Source organism: Apis dorsata, unplaced genomic scaffold (assembly GCF_000469605.1).
Source record: "Apis dorsata unplaced genomic scaffold, Apis dorsata 1.3 scaffold_56, whole genome shotgun sequence".
NCBI classification, from domain to species: domain Eukaryota; kingdom Metazoa; phylum Arthropoda; class Insecta; order Hymenoptera; family Apidae; genus Apis; species Apis dorsata.
In genome coordinates, this window is record NW_006263356.1 from 710,661 (window position 1) to 730,028 (window position 19,368).

The following is a 19,368-nucleotide window of genomic DNA, read 5'->3' on the forward strand; positions in this document are numbered from 1 at the left end:
TATTTATATTATAATATATAATATAATTTAAATTATATAATATAATTAAAAATAATAATAAAAAATATAATTATTTAAATTAAAATATTATTCATTTTAAAAAGATTGTATTGTAAAGAAATATAAAGTAATTTAAATGGAAAAATTACTTAGGATTCAGGTGCTGAAGATTTATTATCTGCTGAAGTGAATAACAATGATGAAAGTACAGATGAAGAAATAGATGAAAATGAAGATATTCCTGAATCAGATACCGAAAAAGATCCAATTGTTTTTGAATCTGATGATGAAGAAGAATTAAGTTTTGAAACAGATTCAGATGATCTTGGTTTGGATAAAGATTCAGATGATCTTAATTTGGATAAAGATTATTCCGAAAATGACGAAGAAAATATTTCTCTTGATAAAAACACTAATGAAAGTGAAGATAAAAGTTTGGAAAACTTTTCAAAAAATGAAAATTTCAAATCTAAACAAAATAAATCTAAAGAGATAAATGGATCTTTTATATCTAATATCAATAACAAAAATAATATATCTAATAAAATACAAATTAATAAACAAAATATATGCTTTACAAATAAAATTAATAAATCAAATGTATTAACTATTTCTAAAGTTACACAGAATAATAAAATAAAAAATGATAATAATTTTAAGTTAAATAATATAAAAAGATCTAAAGAAAAAGATTTAGAAAAAAATATTGAATCTAGCATAAGGAAAAAAATAAATAGTGATAAAATAATAAAAAATCAGCAAATAGATGAATATGAATATGATAGTTCTGATGAAGAAGATATTCGCAATACAATTGGAAATATACCAATAAAATGGTATAATGACTATGATCACATTGGTTATAATTGGGATGGTAAAAAAATTATAAAACCTCAAAAAGGTGATCAGTTAGATAATTTTTTGAAAAGAATGGAAGATCCTGATTTTTGGAGAACAATTAAAGATCCTCAGACCGGACAAGATGTTAAATTAAGTGAAGCAGATATAGATTTAATTACAAGAATACAAAAACGAAAAATTCCTGATGTAACTTTTGATGAATATTCTGTAAGTATTATATAAGATTAATTATAATTTTTATTGTTTAATATTTTATAATTTAATAATAATTCATTAATTGATCTTCTATAATAATTCATTTTTTAATGTTATTGCTTTATTATAGCCATGGATAGAATGGTTTACTTCAGAAATAATGAAAACACCAGTACGTAAATTTCCAGAACATAAACGTTCATTCTTACCATCTAAACCAGAAGCTAAAAAAATATCAAAATTAGTTCATGCACTTAAAATGGGTTGGATAAAATCTTCAGAAGAATTAAAGAAAGAAAAAGAACAGAAAAAAAACGATCCACAATTTTATATGTTGTGGCAATCAGATGATCAAGCTGAAGAAATGCGTAGAATTCATAAACATATTCCACCACCAAAAAGACATTTACCTGGACATGCAGAAAGTTATAATCCTCCACCAGAATATCTATTTGATAAAAAGGAATTAAAAGAATGGAATAAATTACAAACAGCACCATGGAAACGAAAATTACATTTCATTCCACAGAAATTTAATTCACTTCGCGAAGTTCCTTCTTATCCGAAATATGTTAAAGAAAGATTTCAGAGATGTTTAGATTTATATTTATGTCCTAGAGCATTGAAAATGAAATTAACAATAGAACCTGAAGCTTTAGTACCTCAATTACCTAGTCCAAAAGATTTACAACCATTTCCTACAACAATGTCCATGGTATTTAAAGGTCATACAGATATGATAAGAAGTATTACTGTAGAACCAATGGGACAATACATTGCTTCTGGTAGTGATGATATGAATTTAAAAAGTAAGTTCCTTTATATGAAATATTGTATATTATATATTATATGTAATAATTAATTGTTTGATAGTATGGGAAATAGCAACAGGCAGATGTGTAAAAACAATTCCATGTGGAGGAATTATTAGATCTACAGCATGGTCTCCAAATCAATCTTTATCACTTATAGCGGTAGCTGCAGATAAAAAGATTCTTTTGATAAATCCTGGTATAGGAGATCATTTAATTACTAGTAAAACAAATCAATTACTAGAAATAATACCACAAAGTGATGTTATAGGTATTTTAATATATTTTTTATATTATATTATATTATATATTTTATTATATATATTTTTAAATATATTGTATTATATTTATATAATTTAAAAATGTAATATAACTATTTATAATATTATAAAATTTATATTATAAAATTTAAATATTATAATTTTATGAACATTATTAAAAAATAATAGAATTAGAATAATTATATTTACAGTAAGTGAGAGAGTGAAAACTGCTGTTCAATGGGAACAAGCAGAAGGTGAATATTGGACTGATGGAATCAGAATAATTTTAAATCATTTTAAGATAGTGAAACAAGTAACTTGGCATGGTAAAGGTGATTATTTTGCTGCTGTTATGCCAGATGGTCAAAACAGATCTGTCTTAATAAATCAATTATCGAAACGAAGATCTCAATTACCATTCACTAGATCAAAAGGTTTAATACAATGTGTTTTATTTCATCCAATTAGGCCTTATTTGTTTGTAGCAGTAAGTAAAAAATATAAATTAAATGTATAATTTTATAAGTATAATTGCAATAAAAAAAAAATAATTTTAGACTCAACGAAACATACGAATATATGATTTAGTAAAACAAGAAATGATTAAAAAATTATTATCGAATTCACAATGGATATCATCAATGGCAATTCATCCAGGTAAATAAATTGAATATTACATGAATAATTTATATTATCATTATTTAATTATATTTATATTTCTAGGAGGTGATAATATTTTAGTAGGCACTTATGATCGCAAAATGCTTTGGTTTGATCTTGATTTAAGTACAAAACCTTATCAGACATTACGTTTACATGGTACGGGCGTTCGAAGTGTTATCTTTCATAAGCGATATCCTCTTTTTGCATCTGGTTCTGATGATAGGAGCCTTATTGTTTCTCATGGAATGGTGTATAAGTAAGATAATTTATAATTATTTAATATAATTTTCATTATGTATTAATTATTTCATAATGCATTTTAGTGATTTATTGCAAAATGCATTGATTGTACCACTTAAGAGATTATGTAATCATGAATCTTATAATGATTTTGGTATTTTGGATGTGATGTTCCATCCTATTCAACCATGGGTATTTTCTGCAGGTGCAGATTCAACAATACGAATGTATACTTGAATTATATATATATATTTATAATCACAGTTAACAATGTTTTTTCTTATGAATTTTTTAATGTAATTTTTTAATGCAATCAAATTATGAAACTAAAATTATCGTATTAATATCATAAAAATTTTGATAAACAATTTTTTATAAATAAATTTTTTCCTAATATTTTTATTTTGTGCGCAAGTTTAAAGTATAACTTTTGCACTATAACTGTTTAAAGACTAAACATATAGGAACTTTCGTATTGCAATAAAAAATTATACGATAATATAATTACAATAAAAAATTATATAGAATAAATATATCATAATTAAAATAATAAAGATTTATCTATTTTTATCATAATTTATAATATTTTTAATATCTTAGTATTTAAATAAATTTTAGATTAAAAATTAGATAAATCTTTTAAATATACTTATCTATTGTAAAAAATCTAAAATTACTTTTTACATATATAAAAAAGAAAAAGATTTAAAAAAATTGATTGTTTTCATTAACAATAAAATTATCAGTAAATAGTTAAAGATGTAAAGAAAAAACATGTAATTAAATATTTTATTAAATTTTTTACTTTAAATATTTTAGTAAATTTTCATAAAAAAATGTTAACTATAATATAAATTAGAATAACTTGAAAAGTTTGAAGTTTTGTAAAACAAATAAATTTATTTAAAATTATATTGTATTTCTCAATGATAATAATTTTAAACAAGAAAAAAAATCTTAATATTTGATTATGATTCATAAAATATTTTTGGCTTAATCTTATAATATTCTTAGTTAAATTACTAATTGTTTATCATGAAATTTTAATATTAAATTTAAATAGAACCATTTATTGTAATTTATAGATAAATATTAAATTAAAAATACCAATTATAATGCACAAAGTTTTAAATAAACATTTCTCTAAAGTTTCATAATAAGGAAATTTTTAAAAAATATATGATATAGAAATAAAATATATTATAGATATATAAATTAAATTGTTCATTCATTCACATATAATCAACAATTTTAAAAATATAGTAGCAAATTAATGTTATGCATATATAATATTATATATATGCAGTATATATATATATATATATATGAGAGTTTTTTAAGATGAGGGTGGTGAATGACCCAAGCATTGCCATTCAGGTTCTCCACATTCACAAATACGACCAGCGTGTTTGACTTGGAAAACTGTTACTATGCCGTGATTGTCATCGAATCTACAAGTGATATGTAAATCGTGAATTAAGAAAGTATAAAATTGACTACCCCATCGTTGTCTTAAATATACAGATCTAGGATCTTCACGCAATACATTTTCAATTGCAATCTTTTGATCATTAATTTTAGTTCCTAAGATTTCATTTAATTGAATTAAAGCACGATCGTTAAATACCACACATAGAGGTGTTCGAGGTCTTGATATCCATTCTGGAATTCTTACTTCTGAAGAATTAACTCTTGATTCTCTATCTTCAGCATTTCTCAATTCAGAAGAAAATACTAAATGTGCATCTCCATTGTCTGGAAAACTATTATTTGATGTAGTTCTTATTACTTGATTCGGTAAATGTTGCGGAGTGAGAATTTGTGATTCTAATCCTTCTTCTCCATCAGGAGCTTCTCGTACTCCCATTCTTATGGGAGAATTATCGATTCTTGAATTTAATGATCGTCTATGAATTAAATCTATATCTGTACCACAAATGGTATTTGGTCCATCAGCTCCATCTAAAAGTCTAGATCGAGAAGCATGCGTTTCTGTATAATTAGATTCTACGTTTCTCGATTCATGTGCTGATTCAATATTAGTACGATCATTTACGTTAATATTTTGTAATCCGTTATTTATATCTAGTAAACTTTCTGATTGTTCAACATTAGACGGAAATATGTTGTGTCTACTTATATTCAAACTTGATCTTGTATCGGAAAATGTATGAGGAATTCTATGTATATCAGTTACATCTATATTATGTTGTAATGTACTATTATTGTGCAAAGTGATATCATTTAATTCAGAAAAATGTCTTATACTGGTGTAATTTTCGAAATTAGAATTTCTTTGAAACTCTTCAGCTTGTAATCTTAAAGCAATTTCTTCATCTCTAGAAATATCCGTTTCTTGATTTGTTTTATGAATAGTTTTTCTATAACAAGTTTCTGAAAATAAATTTCTTGTGTCATCTCCAAGACTAACACTAGTTGTACCACATATTTGATTTCTGGCAGTTTCTTCTATACAATCAAATGCATCATCTAGATTGGATTCTTGTGATCTATTTCTTGATTTCTCAAAACAAGATGGACTGTCATATTGTGGTATATAGGGTTTTATATCTAGTACAGGTGATTGATCAACCATATCTACACCTTCAAAATATATTGTATAATTTTCTATACTTGTAATTTTTACTAAACTTAAACCAATTGGACATGGACGATGTGGAGAACGTGTAGAAAATACACCTGTTTTTGTACCATTTAATCTTGGTGGTGCAACTTTGGCACGAACATGTGTGGATTCATTTCTATGAAAGTAGAATAGAACCCTATTGAAATAGAAATTATTTTATATTAATTATATTAATTATTATATTATCTTTAGCAATGAATAAAATAAATTTTTTATGCGTTGTAGATTAATGATTCATAATAACTCATATAAAATTAGAAAAAAAAATATTTTGTATTATATTTAATTAATTTTATTTTATTATATTTATATTTATTATATAATATTATATTATATTATATTTATTATATTATATTAATCAAGATTAATATAATTATAAGTTAAAAATAAATTATATTTAAAAATTTTAATTATCTTACCACAAGTGTGAAAAATCTTGTAATCCTTCAAGTGCATGATCAGGATTGGTAAATATTGAATTATATAATAACAGTTTTCCTGGTACTTTTCCACAGACTCTTGTTTGTCTGGGTGTAGCACGTTTACTAGGAAAACAAGTAGATATTACTCCAATTGGTTTTAATTTTATAGCATCATTATCTGTACTAGTGCTAGGTTTCACATCATTTGGACCTATAACTTTTGTTTCAGACATAGATGATTCATTTTTGTATGATTCCAAAAGATGTTTTATATCGTTAACATCTTTTTCATGAATGTATCGAAGACTTTTTATTTGTTGTCTATTAAAATTAAAAAAATCACATAATAAAATATATTAATATTAGTTTACAAAAATATACATATATAAAATATTTAAATATTTAATATAATTTAAATATTAATATTTTCAATTATTTAATTCATGTGAAATAGATATTTCATGTGAATATTCTATGTACAAAATATATATATATATATATATGTATATATGTATGTATGTTATATTTACTAAGATATTCTAGTATATGTAAAACAATATATTTAAACGGAACTTGTTGATATTTCGAATTATCTATATAATATTCGAAATATCTATTTTATATATGAATTTATAAGACAGTAGCAATCAAATATAAACAATACCTTAAATTGTTAATTTCTTTTCTAGCTATATTTAACTGACTAAGCAAATATTTATTACTAAAGTCCGAATTTTGACACGCAGAATCCATAACTATCAACTACTCTTTCGAGCGTAATCACCGGTTAAATTAAGTAGAGTGAAACGAGAATCACCTGTACCATAGATCAAATATACGCAATAGTGAAACTACTGATTCTATAGAGTTTGAAATAATTTAGTAAGAAAAGAACGGATGTAGAGGCGATAGTATCGCTCAGATTTTCATTGAATTATAACAAAATTTATTTATGTATAAAATAAATATAATGAATAAAATGAATTATATGAATTATATGAATTTAGATTTTATATTATATAAATTAATTTTTATTAATATTTTTTATAACTTTTATTTTTACATTTATACAATATCTTTTTTTATTTCTAAATGTTGTACTATAAAAAATAATTTAATACATAAAAAATTTACTAATATATTAAAATTATTTTATTTACAAAAATATAAATATACAATAACAGGTTTAATACAATAAAAAAACAAACATTATTTAACATTTTAAAAGATATATTAAAATATTATATTACATATAAGAAGAATAAATATATAATATACAATAAAGGAGCTATATTTACATATTACTATATAAATTATTTTATTGAAGGTTTTAAAATAATTTGTTATTTAAAATGAACAAGTTTTTATTATTTATTTTATTAAATAATATTTTTTTATTTCATTGCTACAAACCTTACAAAATATTTTTTAATAAAATATACAAAATTAACACTTTATTAATTGTTTTAAACCTAGCATCCAACTTTTTCATCTGGTAATTTAATTTTACCAAATAAAGAATTATATAGTTCATTCTTTGCATGATCTGTCCACATATCATTTATTGTGATAGGAGCCATAAAGTTTATTAATTTATTATGTACATTATATCGTATTCTTCTACCTTTAGTAGCTCTTGTATCTATTTTTCTTTTCATTTTATGCCTCATATTTTGTAATTTTATCCATTGTTTACTAAGTTGTACTGGATCAGTAATATCAGATGATTTATATTCAATTAGATCTCTCAAAAGTTGATGATAAAAATCATCATCATCATAAATTTCAGAATCATATTCCTGAAGTTTCCTACCATCATTATCTTCTGTTAATTCTGCTTTACCAATAATTTTATATTCTGACCGTTTTAATCGACTTCTATTACGCAATTTTTGTTTGTCATTTAAAGCAAATTCAATTTGTTTTAATGTTGATTCACTTGTATTTTTATTTAATTTACCACTAGCTATTTTTGTCTTTTCATTCCACTTTTGAATAATAGAATTTCTGTAATTTATATAAGATTTATGATTATTATTTAATATTTTTTCATAATTGCAAAGTTTTAATTTCTTTTTAAATATATTGTTATTAAAATTATTTATATCTTCATCTAAAATTGTGTTTTTTTCATTTTCACTTTCTATATCTGAAAGAATTTCTTCATTTACATTTTCATTTTCATCTTCTATATTTGAATTTCTATACTTTTTTTCATCTTTATTTTCATTTTCATCTTCTGTATCTGAAGGAATTTCTTCATCCATTGGGTCCCTTATATTTGCTACTTTATCTTTGCTTTCCTCAGCTTTTCTTTTTTTATTATATTTAGATAAATGTTTTGTTTCAGGATATTGTTTTAAAAGAAAACTTTGCAATTGCAACATATTATTTAATAATGTTTTCAATTTATTTTTCACTTCATCAGTTGTTTTCATATATTCTGTATTTGTTTTAAAATTGTTGTAAATATCATACTGAGGCATTTGATTACTAGTAATTAAACACTTTTGTAATTTTATTCTAATTTCTAATAAATTTTCCCAAAGTTGTAATTGATTTCTAACACAGTTACTTTTTTCTAATTCGGTTTCCATATTTATTTTCGATATTGTTTATATATTAAATTTAATTATTTTGATTTAGAATATGTGAGAGCACGTGACATTCATACTATCGCCATGAGACTATGTACACGTCTTTAAGGAATTAGGAATGACAACGATACATCGATATTTAGAGATTGATATATCGAAACTATTGATATTTTTAATATCGATATTTATAAATTTATATATTTAAATTACCAATATTTATTTGTTGGATTTTATTTCTTCTGAAATTTACTATTATAAAAATTTATTAAATATCAATTTAGTGAGCAATTTAAAAATTTTAACATAACATCCTATTTAATATAATATTTCATCCAATATAAATATATTCAACTTGAAGTTAATTGTAAGCAACCAAATCAATTCAGATGTATTCATGTTGGATAATTGCATGGAGCGAAATTGATATTTTAACATTAAATCAAATGCTTCGTTCAGTGATAAAAATTTTTTATTCTTTATTAAATTTCATTATTTTTGTTCGTACATTACATTTTATATTTTATTATTATGTTTGACTCATAATTATTGAACATTATTATTACAACTTATACAATAGTTGATTATTTATATTACATTTCATTTTTTTTATTCTTACAGCTACTTTCTAATCTGTAGTTCGTCTTTATTCTTGTAAAAAAACTAATTTAGTCAAAAAAATGAATATGTTAAATATATTTTTTTTGAAAATATTAATTATATAATAGGATTAAATTATCTTCTAAGAATCTGATCTTATGTTTAATTTTATATTTTTATCAACTATCTTTTTCTTAAAAATTTTTACAGTTCTTAAATGAATTTAATGAAATTTTATAGTATATTTTATAAAGGAAATATTGATATATTATAATTATTTTTTATTTATTTATTTTTTATAAATATTTTTTTATTTAAATTTATTATCATTATCTTCTTCATTATTACTATCATCATCTTCAATATTTTCTTCATTATTACTATCATTTGTTTCATCATCACTTTCTTCTTCTATGCTATTTATATTTTCATTTTCTGATATATTTTGTATATTGAAATTTTCATTATCCTTAAATATGTCTTTTCTTGAAACTTTCTTACCCTTATATCTATGATAGAAATTATAATATCATTTAATAACTTCATAATGAATAATAAATTATTCATTAATTTAAAATAAAATTTTAAATTTACCTTTTATCTATTTGATCCAAGAAATAAGCATTTTGTTTACGTATCTCTGAAACTTGAATATTATTATCTGAATTGTCACTTTCATCATAATAATCAACTATCTTTGCTTTTGTTTCTTCGACTTCATCATCAGAATCAAAATTTATTGGTGTTGGAGTAATTAATGAATTTATTTTATCTGCTAAAGTTGTTCTTTTTTTTTTCAAAGACATTATTTTAATAAAAATTAATATAAATCAATTTAATTATAAATAATAAATTTTAATATGTATATTTTTCTTCATAGATAATCATAAATATAACCTATGTATAAGAATATTATTATATAGTTTTTCATTAAAATATATTTACAATAAATTTATATTTTATATGTAATAACTATCACTTAATATAAAATATGATGCTACTTGTACTATCATAAAAGTTGGTTTATCTAATATTTTAATAATTCAACATATCTATTTAATAATTAATATACTATATAACATAAACAATAGGTCTAACATTCAATATATTTTTTTTATCCTATTTTTTGAGAGTATTAAGTTCTCTTATTTTTATTCTATTTTGAATCGATAATATCGCATTGAGATGACAATGTAGATTAATATAATATGACAATAGTAACATGTACCTACTACGTGGTGCGCTCAAATTGCATTGACATATATATATATAGAGAGAGCTGTAACATTTCCTAGTAAAATAGTAAAAAAATCTTTTAGTAAATTTATTATATCATATTATTGAGCATGCTCAAATATGTTTGTATCTGGATTTCATAAAAAGACTATGCTTAATACGTGCAACGTATGATAGTTGAAAATCATGATAATATCGTGAAATTTGTCACAATATTTAAAATAAAGAAATAATAAATCATAATATACATATACATAAACATATATATATATATATAAACAAAAAGACAAATCGAGATGGAATCTAACTCTGTACAGAGTACAATTACAAAAGTGCGAGCAAAATTTAAAGATGTTCGAAAATTATTGGATGATGTCGACAAATCTACAATGGAAAGCAAACCTTATAAAATAAAATATCAAGCAATTGAAATGTTTAAGTCAATGGAAGCAGATTTAATTAGCATTTCAGAGAATATGTCACAAGAGGAACAAAAAGAAAGAGTCATAATGCTTGCTATGATTCACTTAAATCGTGGTTTATTACATGCTGATACGGAAGAATTAAAAGCAAGTGAAGAACAATTTATGGAATGTATAAAATTATTGAGAAATAAAGAATTAGAACCAGAAGCTATTATATCAGTATTAAGTGCTTTAAATCAATTGGGTATTATATGGTCTCAATGGAATCAACCTATGAAGGCAAAAAATTTTTTAGATCAAGCAGAGAAAATTTACAACAATTTTATAAATATTAATAACCCATGTAGAGATCCTATTAATATAGCTCAGAATTTTGGTATTGAACAAATTAAAGATGAACTAAGTCCTAAAGAGGTATTAGAAAAAGTTAATACTTTAACATTATATTATCTAGCTCAAGTATATAGTTCTTTGAAAGATCATTGTCAATCTGCAATATATTGTCATATGACCTTGCGGAAGCAATTAGGTCATAATGAAATTGTGCAAGATTTAGATTATATTGATTGGGCATTAAATGCAGCAACATTATCTCAATATTTTATGGAAAATAATAGTTTCTTTCAAGCAAGACATCATTTAGCAGCAGCATCTTATATATTACAAAAATATAAAAATATATTAGAACAAAAATCCAAAAATAATGAGGAAAATGAAACACTTGCAGCTGAATGGGAAAATTTTAAACATAGAAGTGCAGATGTTGCTAGATGTTGGGCTAAATATGGAATTTTGCTTATGTTTTCATCAAAAGAAAGACTTATGCAGAAAAATGAAACAGGACAGGATAACAAACAATTAAATAAAAATTCAAAATCAAAAATAATTAATGATTTAAAGTTCAGTATTTTAGAGAAAGAGATAGAACCAATTACCAATCAAATAACTGATAAATATTTATTAGATTTTGATGATGCTAGATCAGTTTTCTTAAATACTCAAAAATGGTTAGAACAAGCTAAAATTTATTATACTTTAGAAAATCATGCATCTGATTATATATTAATTATACAAGATAATTCTCGAGCTTATAAATATTTGTCATTTTTTGAAGAACATGAAGATAGACAAGCAAAAATGCATAAAAGAAGAATAGATATTTTAGAAAATGTTATTACGGAATTAAATCCACAATATTATGAATCTGCCTGTAGACAAATTTGGATTGAATTAGGAGAAACATATTCCGATATTCTTGATATAAAACTTGATCGTTTACGATCGTCCGATGAAAAACCTTCACCACAAACATTAACAAAAATTAATCATTTAGCAAAAAATTCTATAAAAAATTTTCAAGCATTTCTTGATTCATTACATGTTCGTAATTCTAATTCCGAAATACAAGAATTTTCTGATGAAGTGATGCAACCAGCTTTATTTTCTTACTTTCATCTTGGTAGATTGTATAATAAGATAATAACTTCTGATAAAACGATTCAAATAAAAAATATGCAGAATAGTATCAATGCATATAAATTTGTAATTGATTATTGTGAAAAATATCCCAAAGCAGCTGAGGTAATGAAAGTTGAATTAAACTTATGTAAAGAATTAGTAAATTTATCAATAATTAAATCAAATCATTACCAATCAAAGTAAATAACAAATATAATATAAGAAGATTAATGAAAAAAAATTAAAGAATAATGATTAAATAAAATTAATAATATTCGATATGTTATTTAATGAAATTCTAAACTTAACATATCTTATATAAATTATTTTGAATTTTCAAAAGCAAAATATTTTCATCTCTTCTATCTTTATAATTGTGACAAACTTCAATATCATTTTCGTAATTGTATAGTTATTTTATAATAATAGAATTATTATAATGTATAAAGTAAGAATATTATGTATTATTAACATTAATAAAATTAAATTATAAAAATATATCTCATGTGTATTTTATATTTCTTAAAAATTATATTGTATTTTTTAAAAAATAAATCAATTATAAATTTATTAAATTTACTATTATTATAGTTTTTATTAATTTTAATTAATTTTATTAAATTTAATTTATTTTTCTTACAAATAGAGATGAAAGGTAATTAAATAATTAATGCTAATTGTAAGATAATTTTATATTTATTTCATAAAATAAAAAATCACTTCTTTTCAACTTTTTTACTTGTATTTGTAGTCTTTGTTTTTTTAGCTTTCTTTTTTAATCTGTAAAATGCATCTGTTCTCAATTTGTTTCTAATTTGTCTTGCTTTTCTTAATTTAAAACGATCAAAATCACTAAGTTCCAGCCGCTAAAATTAAGTAAACATATTTATTATTACTGTGTACAAATAATTTTTTTTGTTATTATACATAAAAGACATATAAAGATGTGTATATGATGATTTAATATATATATTATATATTATATACATATATATTATTATACCCACTTTTTTCTTGGCTTCAACTTTTCTTGCCCACATAGTTTGTTTCCAAAGATCATTAATGTTTGCAGCTTCCCATGCTTTACGTACAACACGAGTGGATCCAGTATATGGGAAACGTATACGGAATTTAGTTAAATGAAGATCATTTAATCTCATTTCACAACGTGGAACATTTGAAGAAGGTCCATCAACTAAAACCTAAAAAAAAATTAAAATTTAATATAAAATATTATTATTTCTTTAATATATAATTATTAAATTATATTTTCCATCAGTGAAAGTATATTGACATCAATTATATCTCAGCCGGCAATTCCTATCAAGATACTGGATCATCATTATTATATTATTATATATTAAACTTACTTATAATTATACTTATAATTTATATTAAATAATCTTCAATTTAATATTTAATAAAAAATATAATATATTTATAAAATTTTATTTTACCCGATTTTGATCGATGATGTCTACAATAGCAACAAGTTTACCTTTGTGCGGCCCATCGCTCACATAAGCAATACGACCAGATTCTACGAACCTTTGAAATGGCTATTTAACAAAAAAAAATCCAATTATTTTTATAATAATGAAAAATTACATCATAAATTATAAATAATTTCTAATTATTAATTTAATATATATGATTTACAATACATACCATGTGGTTGAAAACTATGAAAAATGCAAGCTTATATTGAATAATTTTTATATTTCTTATACATTTTCAAGAATAAATAAATATAAATTAAATTATAAAATATGTAAAAACAACTTTTTTAAAATGATAAATTCATAATACTATAAATTTTATGAGTAATATCAATAAATTTAAAACTATGCTACACTTACCATGGTTTACCGGAAGCAAAAGACCAATATAATCTATAACCGGATAAAGTATTGTTAACACCAACTGATAAAAGTAATTTTTCTACTCAAAAATTCCCTAGATACAACTTATAAAAAATAAATAAATAAATATTAATTTATTTTGTATTAATTCAAGAAGCAATAAAAAATATATATATATATACATAAATTATGTATTAAATAATTCATTTAATATATCATATATCATTATATATCATTAAACTCGATACAATTCACAAGAAATGGCAAATTGTTACAAACTATTCATTTAAATTGAATTAATATTTAAATATTAAAAGAAAAAAGAAAAGAATCTTTATTTATACTGAACTTGATATTTAAAAAAAATATGTAAAAAATATGTGTGTAAAAAAATATTTTTATATGTGATATTTTACAATATTTAATGAAATATATATATAATTTCTAATTTTATTATTTTAAATCGAAGACTGCAGAATAAAATTTCTGATTTTTGCATTAATATTTTAATTTGTGTGATACAAAGATTTTGAAAAGTATAAATCTATCATATACTTTGTCTGTGGCATAACTGTTGAAAATATTTATATATGATATAATATTTATATAAATATTTCTTATTAAAATATCTTTTAGTTGTATCTAAATAGATAAAAATATAAAAAAAATGGCTTTAACGAATATAGACTATACAAATTATACAACAAAATTTAATTATATAGTAGAAAAATTACTCGTATTGACAAAGAATTATGAAACAAAATTAATTAACAATTATCTTTGTGTTCTTAATAATCTTGATTATCGTTATTTAACAGATTTAAATAATGATGTAAGTTTAATCATACAATGTAATAAAATAATTTGTTTTATTTTAATTAAAACATAATCCAAAATTTATATATATATGTACATATAAACAAATATATATATATATATTTATGTATATATTGTAATAATGTTTTAGGGAGTGCAATTACTAATTAAACAATTATGTAATGTCATTACATTTGCAGAAACAACTTTGATTCAAAGTTTTTGCAGATTTTTAATCAATATAATTCAAAACAATATTAATTTTCAAGAACAAATATTTATACATTGTAAACAGTGGTTTATAAAAGTTTTTAAATTTGCTTTACCTATTACGCATAATGATATTCTTTTAGCTTTAAAAAGTTTTTTAATGAATAAGCAATTTAACGATATTGATGTAAGTATATATTTTTTAAAAAATATAATATTTTATTATAATATTATAATACTATTATGAATATATAATATTTAAAATACTTAAAGTAAAAATATATATTTATAGTATTTGAAATTATTGATTGAAGATAATCAATTATTAAAAAAATATTTAAATTCATCTGATGCACAATGGAATGAAACTCATTATTATGCAATTAATTGTTTAGAAGGAATTTTGATGAATGGCAATAGTGTTTTTATAACAAAAGAATTGATACATAGCATTAAAAATATTACATTAAATATTGTTTCTTCTTTGTATATAAATGATAATAAATATTATCATACCAAAGTAAGTAATAGATATAAAACAAATTAAATTTTATAATGTTAATTACAAATTAAATTTATAGATATTATGTTCATGTTTACATATTCTACAAATGATAATAGTTAATGAAGTATTACCACATTCTATTGACTTTATGGGTGAAATTTTGGGAGTTGTGCAAGCATTTTTATTTTATGGTCTTAAAGATTATTCTCCTTTAAAACCACAATTACTTCGTCCAGCAATAATGAATCTTCCAGAACGAATTCATGTAATTCCTAAATGTAAAAATTTAAAAAATCATAAAGCAAAATTAAGAAAACAACCTACTAAAAAAGTTGTTACAGAAGTAAAGAATAACATTGTATTAGAATGCAAAGGAATTAACATATATTCAAGTGATTCAGATACTTCAGATACTGAAAATAGTAATTCTATTATTATGGATTCTAAAATAAGATTAGAAACTGTACGATTACTTCAAATACTTATTAAAAATTCACCAAGTCGTGAAATATTTGGATTTTGGCCACAAATTATTGCTACTGGATCACGCAATGATGCTAGAGTATTGACTAGAAGTATTTTAAAAGAATCTGTATCTAAAGTAAAACAGCACATGTTAAGTACATTAACAGAATTATTGATTGATGTTAAACCTTTCTTAATACATGCAGAAGAAGTTGATCAAATGTCTTTTATTACTTTTTTTGGTACAGTTTGTCTAATGATTAAAGAATTGCATTATACTTTATCTTTAATCTTAAATAGTGAAACAAATATGGCAGTCTTAACGCATAGTTTAAAATGTGCTGCTGCTCTAATTCAGGGTACACCATATGCACGTTTGAAAACAGGACTTGCTACAAAATTAATGAGAAATTGTAGGCCATATATATTTTACAAAGGTATTCTTATTATTAATATTTTTTTTTTATTATATTTATATTTTTTTATAAGAAATAAAATGTTATGTTCTTATTTATTATATAGATCCAACAGTTCGTGTTGCCGCATTATCAGCTTTTGAAGCCATTGCTTCTTGTGATCCAGTGACTGCAGAAATATTTGAAATACTTGGAAAACAATTAACTATAAATAGAGATCAACTATGTTTAAATACTTCAATTGATAAAGCAGAAAAAAATATAGAAGAAGAAAATAATGAAGAGATTGATATTGAAGATCTTAAAAATAATTTGACAAATGAATATAATAATAAATTATTCAAACAGACAAATATCTGTTTTCTAATTCATGTTTGTTTGGAAAATATATCAAATAAGGTATATATATTTTTTAAATTAGCAATTTAATTATAAAAAAAAAAAACAATTTTAAGAAATAAATAATGATTTATCTGATTATAGACAATGAGTACACCTGTTCGTCTTCAATCATTAAAACTAATTGGTAGAATGGCATTTAGTACTGAAAGTCTTGTATTTTCACAAATAGAATTGATTACAAAAACTTTAATAGAAGTCATACAAGATTCTGAAACACAAGTAATATTACATGCTTGCAGAGCTCTAGAAATTATGGCTGGTTGTCTCATGAACATTGATTCAGAAAATAATAATGCTTTAATATTTTGGAATATTATATTTGATCCTATAATATCACTTCTTCAATATCCACAAACAATAATAAGAGAAGCTGCATGTGATTGTTTAGGCAATATTAATTCTATTGCATTTGTCCAACTTCAAGTAAGTATTTATACAAATTAAAAATTTAGATAATTTGTATATATTTTTTTATAGTAAAACATTTAATGTAAAAAAATTTATTTAAATGATTAATTATTTATGTTATTATTAAATATAATAAAATAATAAATCATTTAGAAAATATTTTAATATCCAATTTTTATATATATCTCTTATAAATATTTTTTTAGAGACAACAAGCAATTTTAATTATTACAGTACTGTTTGGTACAGTACATGATGAAGAAAGTGCTGTAAGAGCTGCTGGATTACGAGCATTAGGAATGTTAGTCACATTACCTGCATTAAGAGAAGAAACTGGATTTTTAATGGATCTAGCTGATATAGTTTGTTTAACTGCTGATGATAAAAATCTTGGTGTTCGTATTAAGGGAGCATGGGCATTAGCTAATTTGTGCAATTGCCTTTCTAAAGAAAAGTTAGTTATAGATATATAAATGTTTAAGTAATATTTTTTAACTATTTTAAATTATTTTATATAAAAATTTAAATTTTTAATAGTTTTAAAGTTTTTATAAATTTTTATAAAATATTCTTTGTAGAGATTATGAAGATATTGAACCTATTTCTTTGGAAATTTTATTACCAAAGATATATCAAGTTAGTATTAAAGCATCTAAGGACAATGATAAGGTAAAATGCAATTCTGTTCGAGCTCTTGGAAGTATTTTATATTTATGTTCTAACAAACACATATTGAAAGATACATTATCAGGTTTAGAGACTTTGATAAGTTGTGCTACAGTAGGAAATGATATGAAGGTATATAAATTAAAATATATCAATTAAATATATAATTAGAACAATTACACAATTTGAAATACAATCAAGAAATTTCATATCTTATAATTTGAAAATTTTTATATGTATCAATTATTTTTGCATTATATTAAATATTATTTTAATTTCTCTTTATCATTATATTTTATGTTTTAATATATTTTTTTATATTATACATTAAAGGTGCGTTGGAATGCATGTCGAGCTCTGGGTTTAGTTTTAAGTAATAATCCAGATAGTATATTACCATCTTCTTGGCGAGTATGTAATAAATAGTATAAATATAAGACTTTAGTTTTTTATATATTATTTTTTATATATTATACAATTAATACAATTTTTTTGTTTTAGTAGGATCAAGTATTTCCTGCATTATGCAATCTAATTTGCAATAGTCCAAATTTTAAAGTGCGTACTAATGCAGCATGGGCATTATATTCTTGTAATTCCTATGGAAAATATATAATAATTTTATGGAAGAGTCTTATTTTAGCTTTTGAAAATTCTCAATATGTACCGAGTTATATCGAGTATCCTCATCGTGATGCTCTTATTCAACAGGTAATTAATATTATTATTAAATATATAATAATTAAATATTAAATCTATAATAATTAAATATTAAATCTATAATCGAAATTATATATATATATAAATATTATCATTATTATGTTTTTAGTTATGCCTTACTCTTAGCCATGTGGCTGCTTATACAGAAGTATCAGATTTACAAAATCTTTGGGCAGAAATAAGTGAACATATAAATGATGTTTCTAGTTACATAAAACAATTTCAGGTATGATTCTCTTATTTATTAAAAAAATTAACTGTTTATTAAAATATATTAATTTTATTAATATTATTATATTTACAACTTTTTATTTTAAAAAATAATTTTTATTAATTTAAAAATTTGTGTTGATATATACATAGATATATATATATATTTTTTAGGAAATTATTGTTCCTGAAAAAATGGGAGATATAATAAAGGCAAAATCTCAATTGGAAAAATATATGAAAAATGCTTTATTATTAGAAGAACGAAAAAT

General features: G+C 22.0%; 6 protein-coding genes across 8 annotated transcripts in view; 3 read left to right on the forward strand and 3 right to left on the reverse strand.

Annotated features, from left to right (window-relative positions):
* Positions 1 to 3,424, forward strand: part of LOC102679770 (ribosome biogenesis protein BOP1 homolog) — a 4,480-nt gene extending 1,056 nt beyond the window's left edge. The window contains exons 2-8 of the mRNA XM_006609421.2: positions 154 to 1,068; positions 1,187 to 1,865; positions 1,930 to 2,139; positions 2,341 to 2,618; positions 2,689 to 2,788; positions 2,855 to 3,050; positions 3,118 to 3,424. Coding sequence (XP_006609484.1) covers positions 154 to 1,068; positions 1,187 to 1,865; positions 1,930 to 2,139; positions 2,341 to 2,618; positions 2,689 to 2,788; positions 2,855 to 3,050; positions 3,118 to 3,271 — 2,532 coding nt within the window. The 3' untranslated portion in view covers positions 3,272 to 3,424. The remainder of the gene's footprint in view (positions 1 to 153; positions 1,069 to 1,186; positions 1,866 to 1,929; positions 2,140 to 2,340; positions 2,619 to 2,688; positions 2,789 to 2,854; positions 3,051 to 3,117) is intronic.
* An 883-nt stretch (positions 3,425 to 4,307) lies between these two features.
* On the reverse strand, positions 4,308 to 6,962 carry LOC102679646 (tRNA (adenine(37)-N6)-methyltransferase). Its single transcript, XM_006609420.2, has 3 exons — positions 6,768 to 6,962; positions 6,101 to 6,424; positions 4,308 to 5,817 (listed from the first exon to the last, which is right to left on the reverse strand). Exons 1-3 carry the CDS (start codon positions 6,854 to 6,856, stop codon positions 4,371 to 4,373), a joined length of 1,860 nt encoding a protein of 619 aa, XP_006609483.1. The 5' UTR covers positions 6,857 to 6,962; the 3' UTR covers positions 4,308 to 4,370.
* A 529-nt stretch (positions 6,963 to 7,491) lies between these two features.
* On the reverse strand, positions 7,492 to 10,128 carry LOC102677186 (protein AATF). Its single transcript, XM_031515139.1, is given in 3 exon segments — positions 7,492 to 8,721; positions 9,611 to 9,806; positions 9,892 to 10,128. Coding segments are annotated over 3 exon segments (1,554 nt in total). The 5' UTR covers positions 10,104 to 10,128; the 3' UTR covers positions 7,492 to 7,575.
* Positions 10,129 to 10,452: 324 nt separating this feature from the next.
* Positions 10,453 to 12,864, forward strand: LOC102680106 (KIF-binding protein). Its single transcript, XM_006609424.2, has one exon. It carries the CDS (start codon positions 10,830 to 10,832, stop codon positions 12,618 to 12,620), a length of 1,791 nt encoding a protein of 596 aa, XP_006609487.1. The 5' UTR covers positions 10,453 to 10,829; the 3' UTR covers positions 12,621 to 12,864.
* A 229-nt stretch (positions 12,865 to 13,093) lies between these two features.
* Positions 13,094 to 19,368, reverse strand: part of LOC102680368 (60S ribosomal protein L14) — an 8,659-nt gene continuing 2,384 nt past the window's right edge. The window contains exons 2-5 of one of the 2 annotated variants that reach the window (XM_006609427.2): positions 14,085 to 14,139; positions 13,874 to 13,975; positions 13,424 to 13,618; positions 13,094 to 13,282 (exon numbers count right to left, since the gene is read on the reverse strand). In XM_006609427.2, coding sequence (XP_006609490.2) covers positions 13,133 to 13,282; positions 13,424 to 13,618; positions 13,874 to 13,975; positions 14,085 to 14,139 — 502 coding nt within the window. In that variant the 3' untranslated portion in view covers positions 13,094 to 13,132. Of the gene's footprint in view, positions 13,283 to 13,423; positions 13,619 to 13,873; positions 13,976 to 14,084; positions 14,140 to 14,275; positions 14,370 to 19,368 lie in introns of those variants that run through there. The other variant, XM_006609426.2, reaches the window with a different exon arrangement.
* LOC102677318 (HEAT repeat-containing protein 6) overlaps positions 14,931 to 19,368 on the forward strand; it is a 4,691-nt gene continuing 253 nt past the window's right edge. Inside the window, exons 1-12 of one of the 2 annotated variants that reach the window (XM_006609492.2) lie at positions 14,931 to 15,110; positions 15,246 to 15,491; positions 15,597 to 15,824; positions 15,886 to 16,711; positions 16,797 to 17,089; positions 17,174 to 17,515; positions 17,707 to 17,954; positions 18,079 to 18,298; positions 18,500 to 18,577; positions 18,671 to 18,877; positions 18,996 to 19,112; positions 19,271 to 19,366. In XM_006609492.2, coding sequence (XP_006609555.2) covers positions 14,946 to 15,110; positions 15,246 to 15,491; positions 15,597 to 15,824; positions 15,886 to 16,711; positions 16,797 to 17,089; positions 17,174 to 17,515; positions 17,707 to 17,954; positions 18,079 to 18,298; positions 18,500 to 18,577; positions 18,671 to 18,877; positions 18,996 to 19,112; positions 19,271 to 19,366 — 3,066 coding nt within the window. In that variant the 5' untranslated portion in view covers positions 14,931 to 14,945. Of the gene's footprint in view, positions 15,111 to 15,245; positions 15,492 to 15,596; positions 15,825 to 15,885; positions 16,712 to 16,796; positions 17,090 to 17,173; positions 17,516 to 17,706; positions 17,955 to 18,078; positions 18,299 to 18,499; positions 18,578 to 18,667; positions 18,878 to 18,995; positions 19,113 to 19,270; positions 19,367 to 19,368 lie in introns of those variants that run through there. The other variant, XR_004151806.1, reaches the window with a different exon arrangement.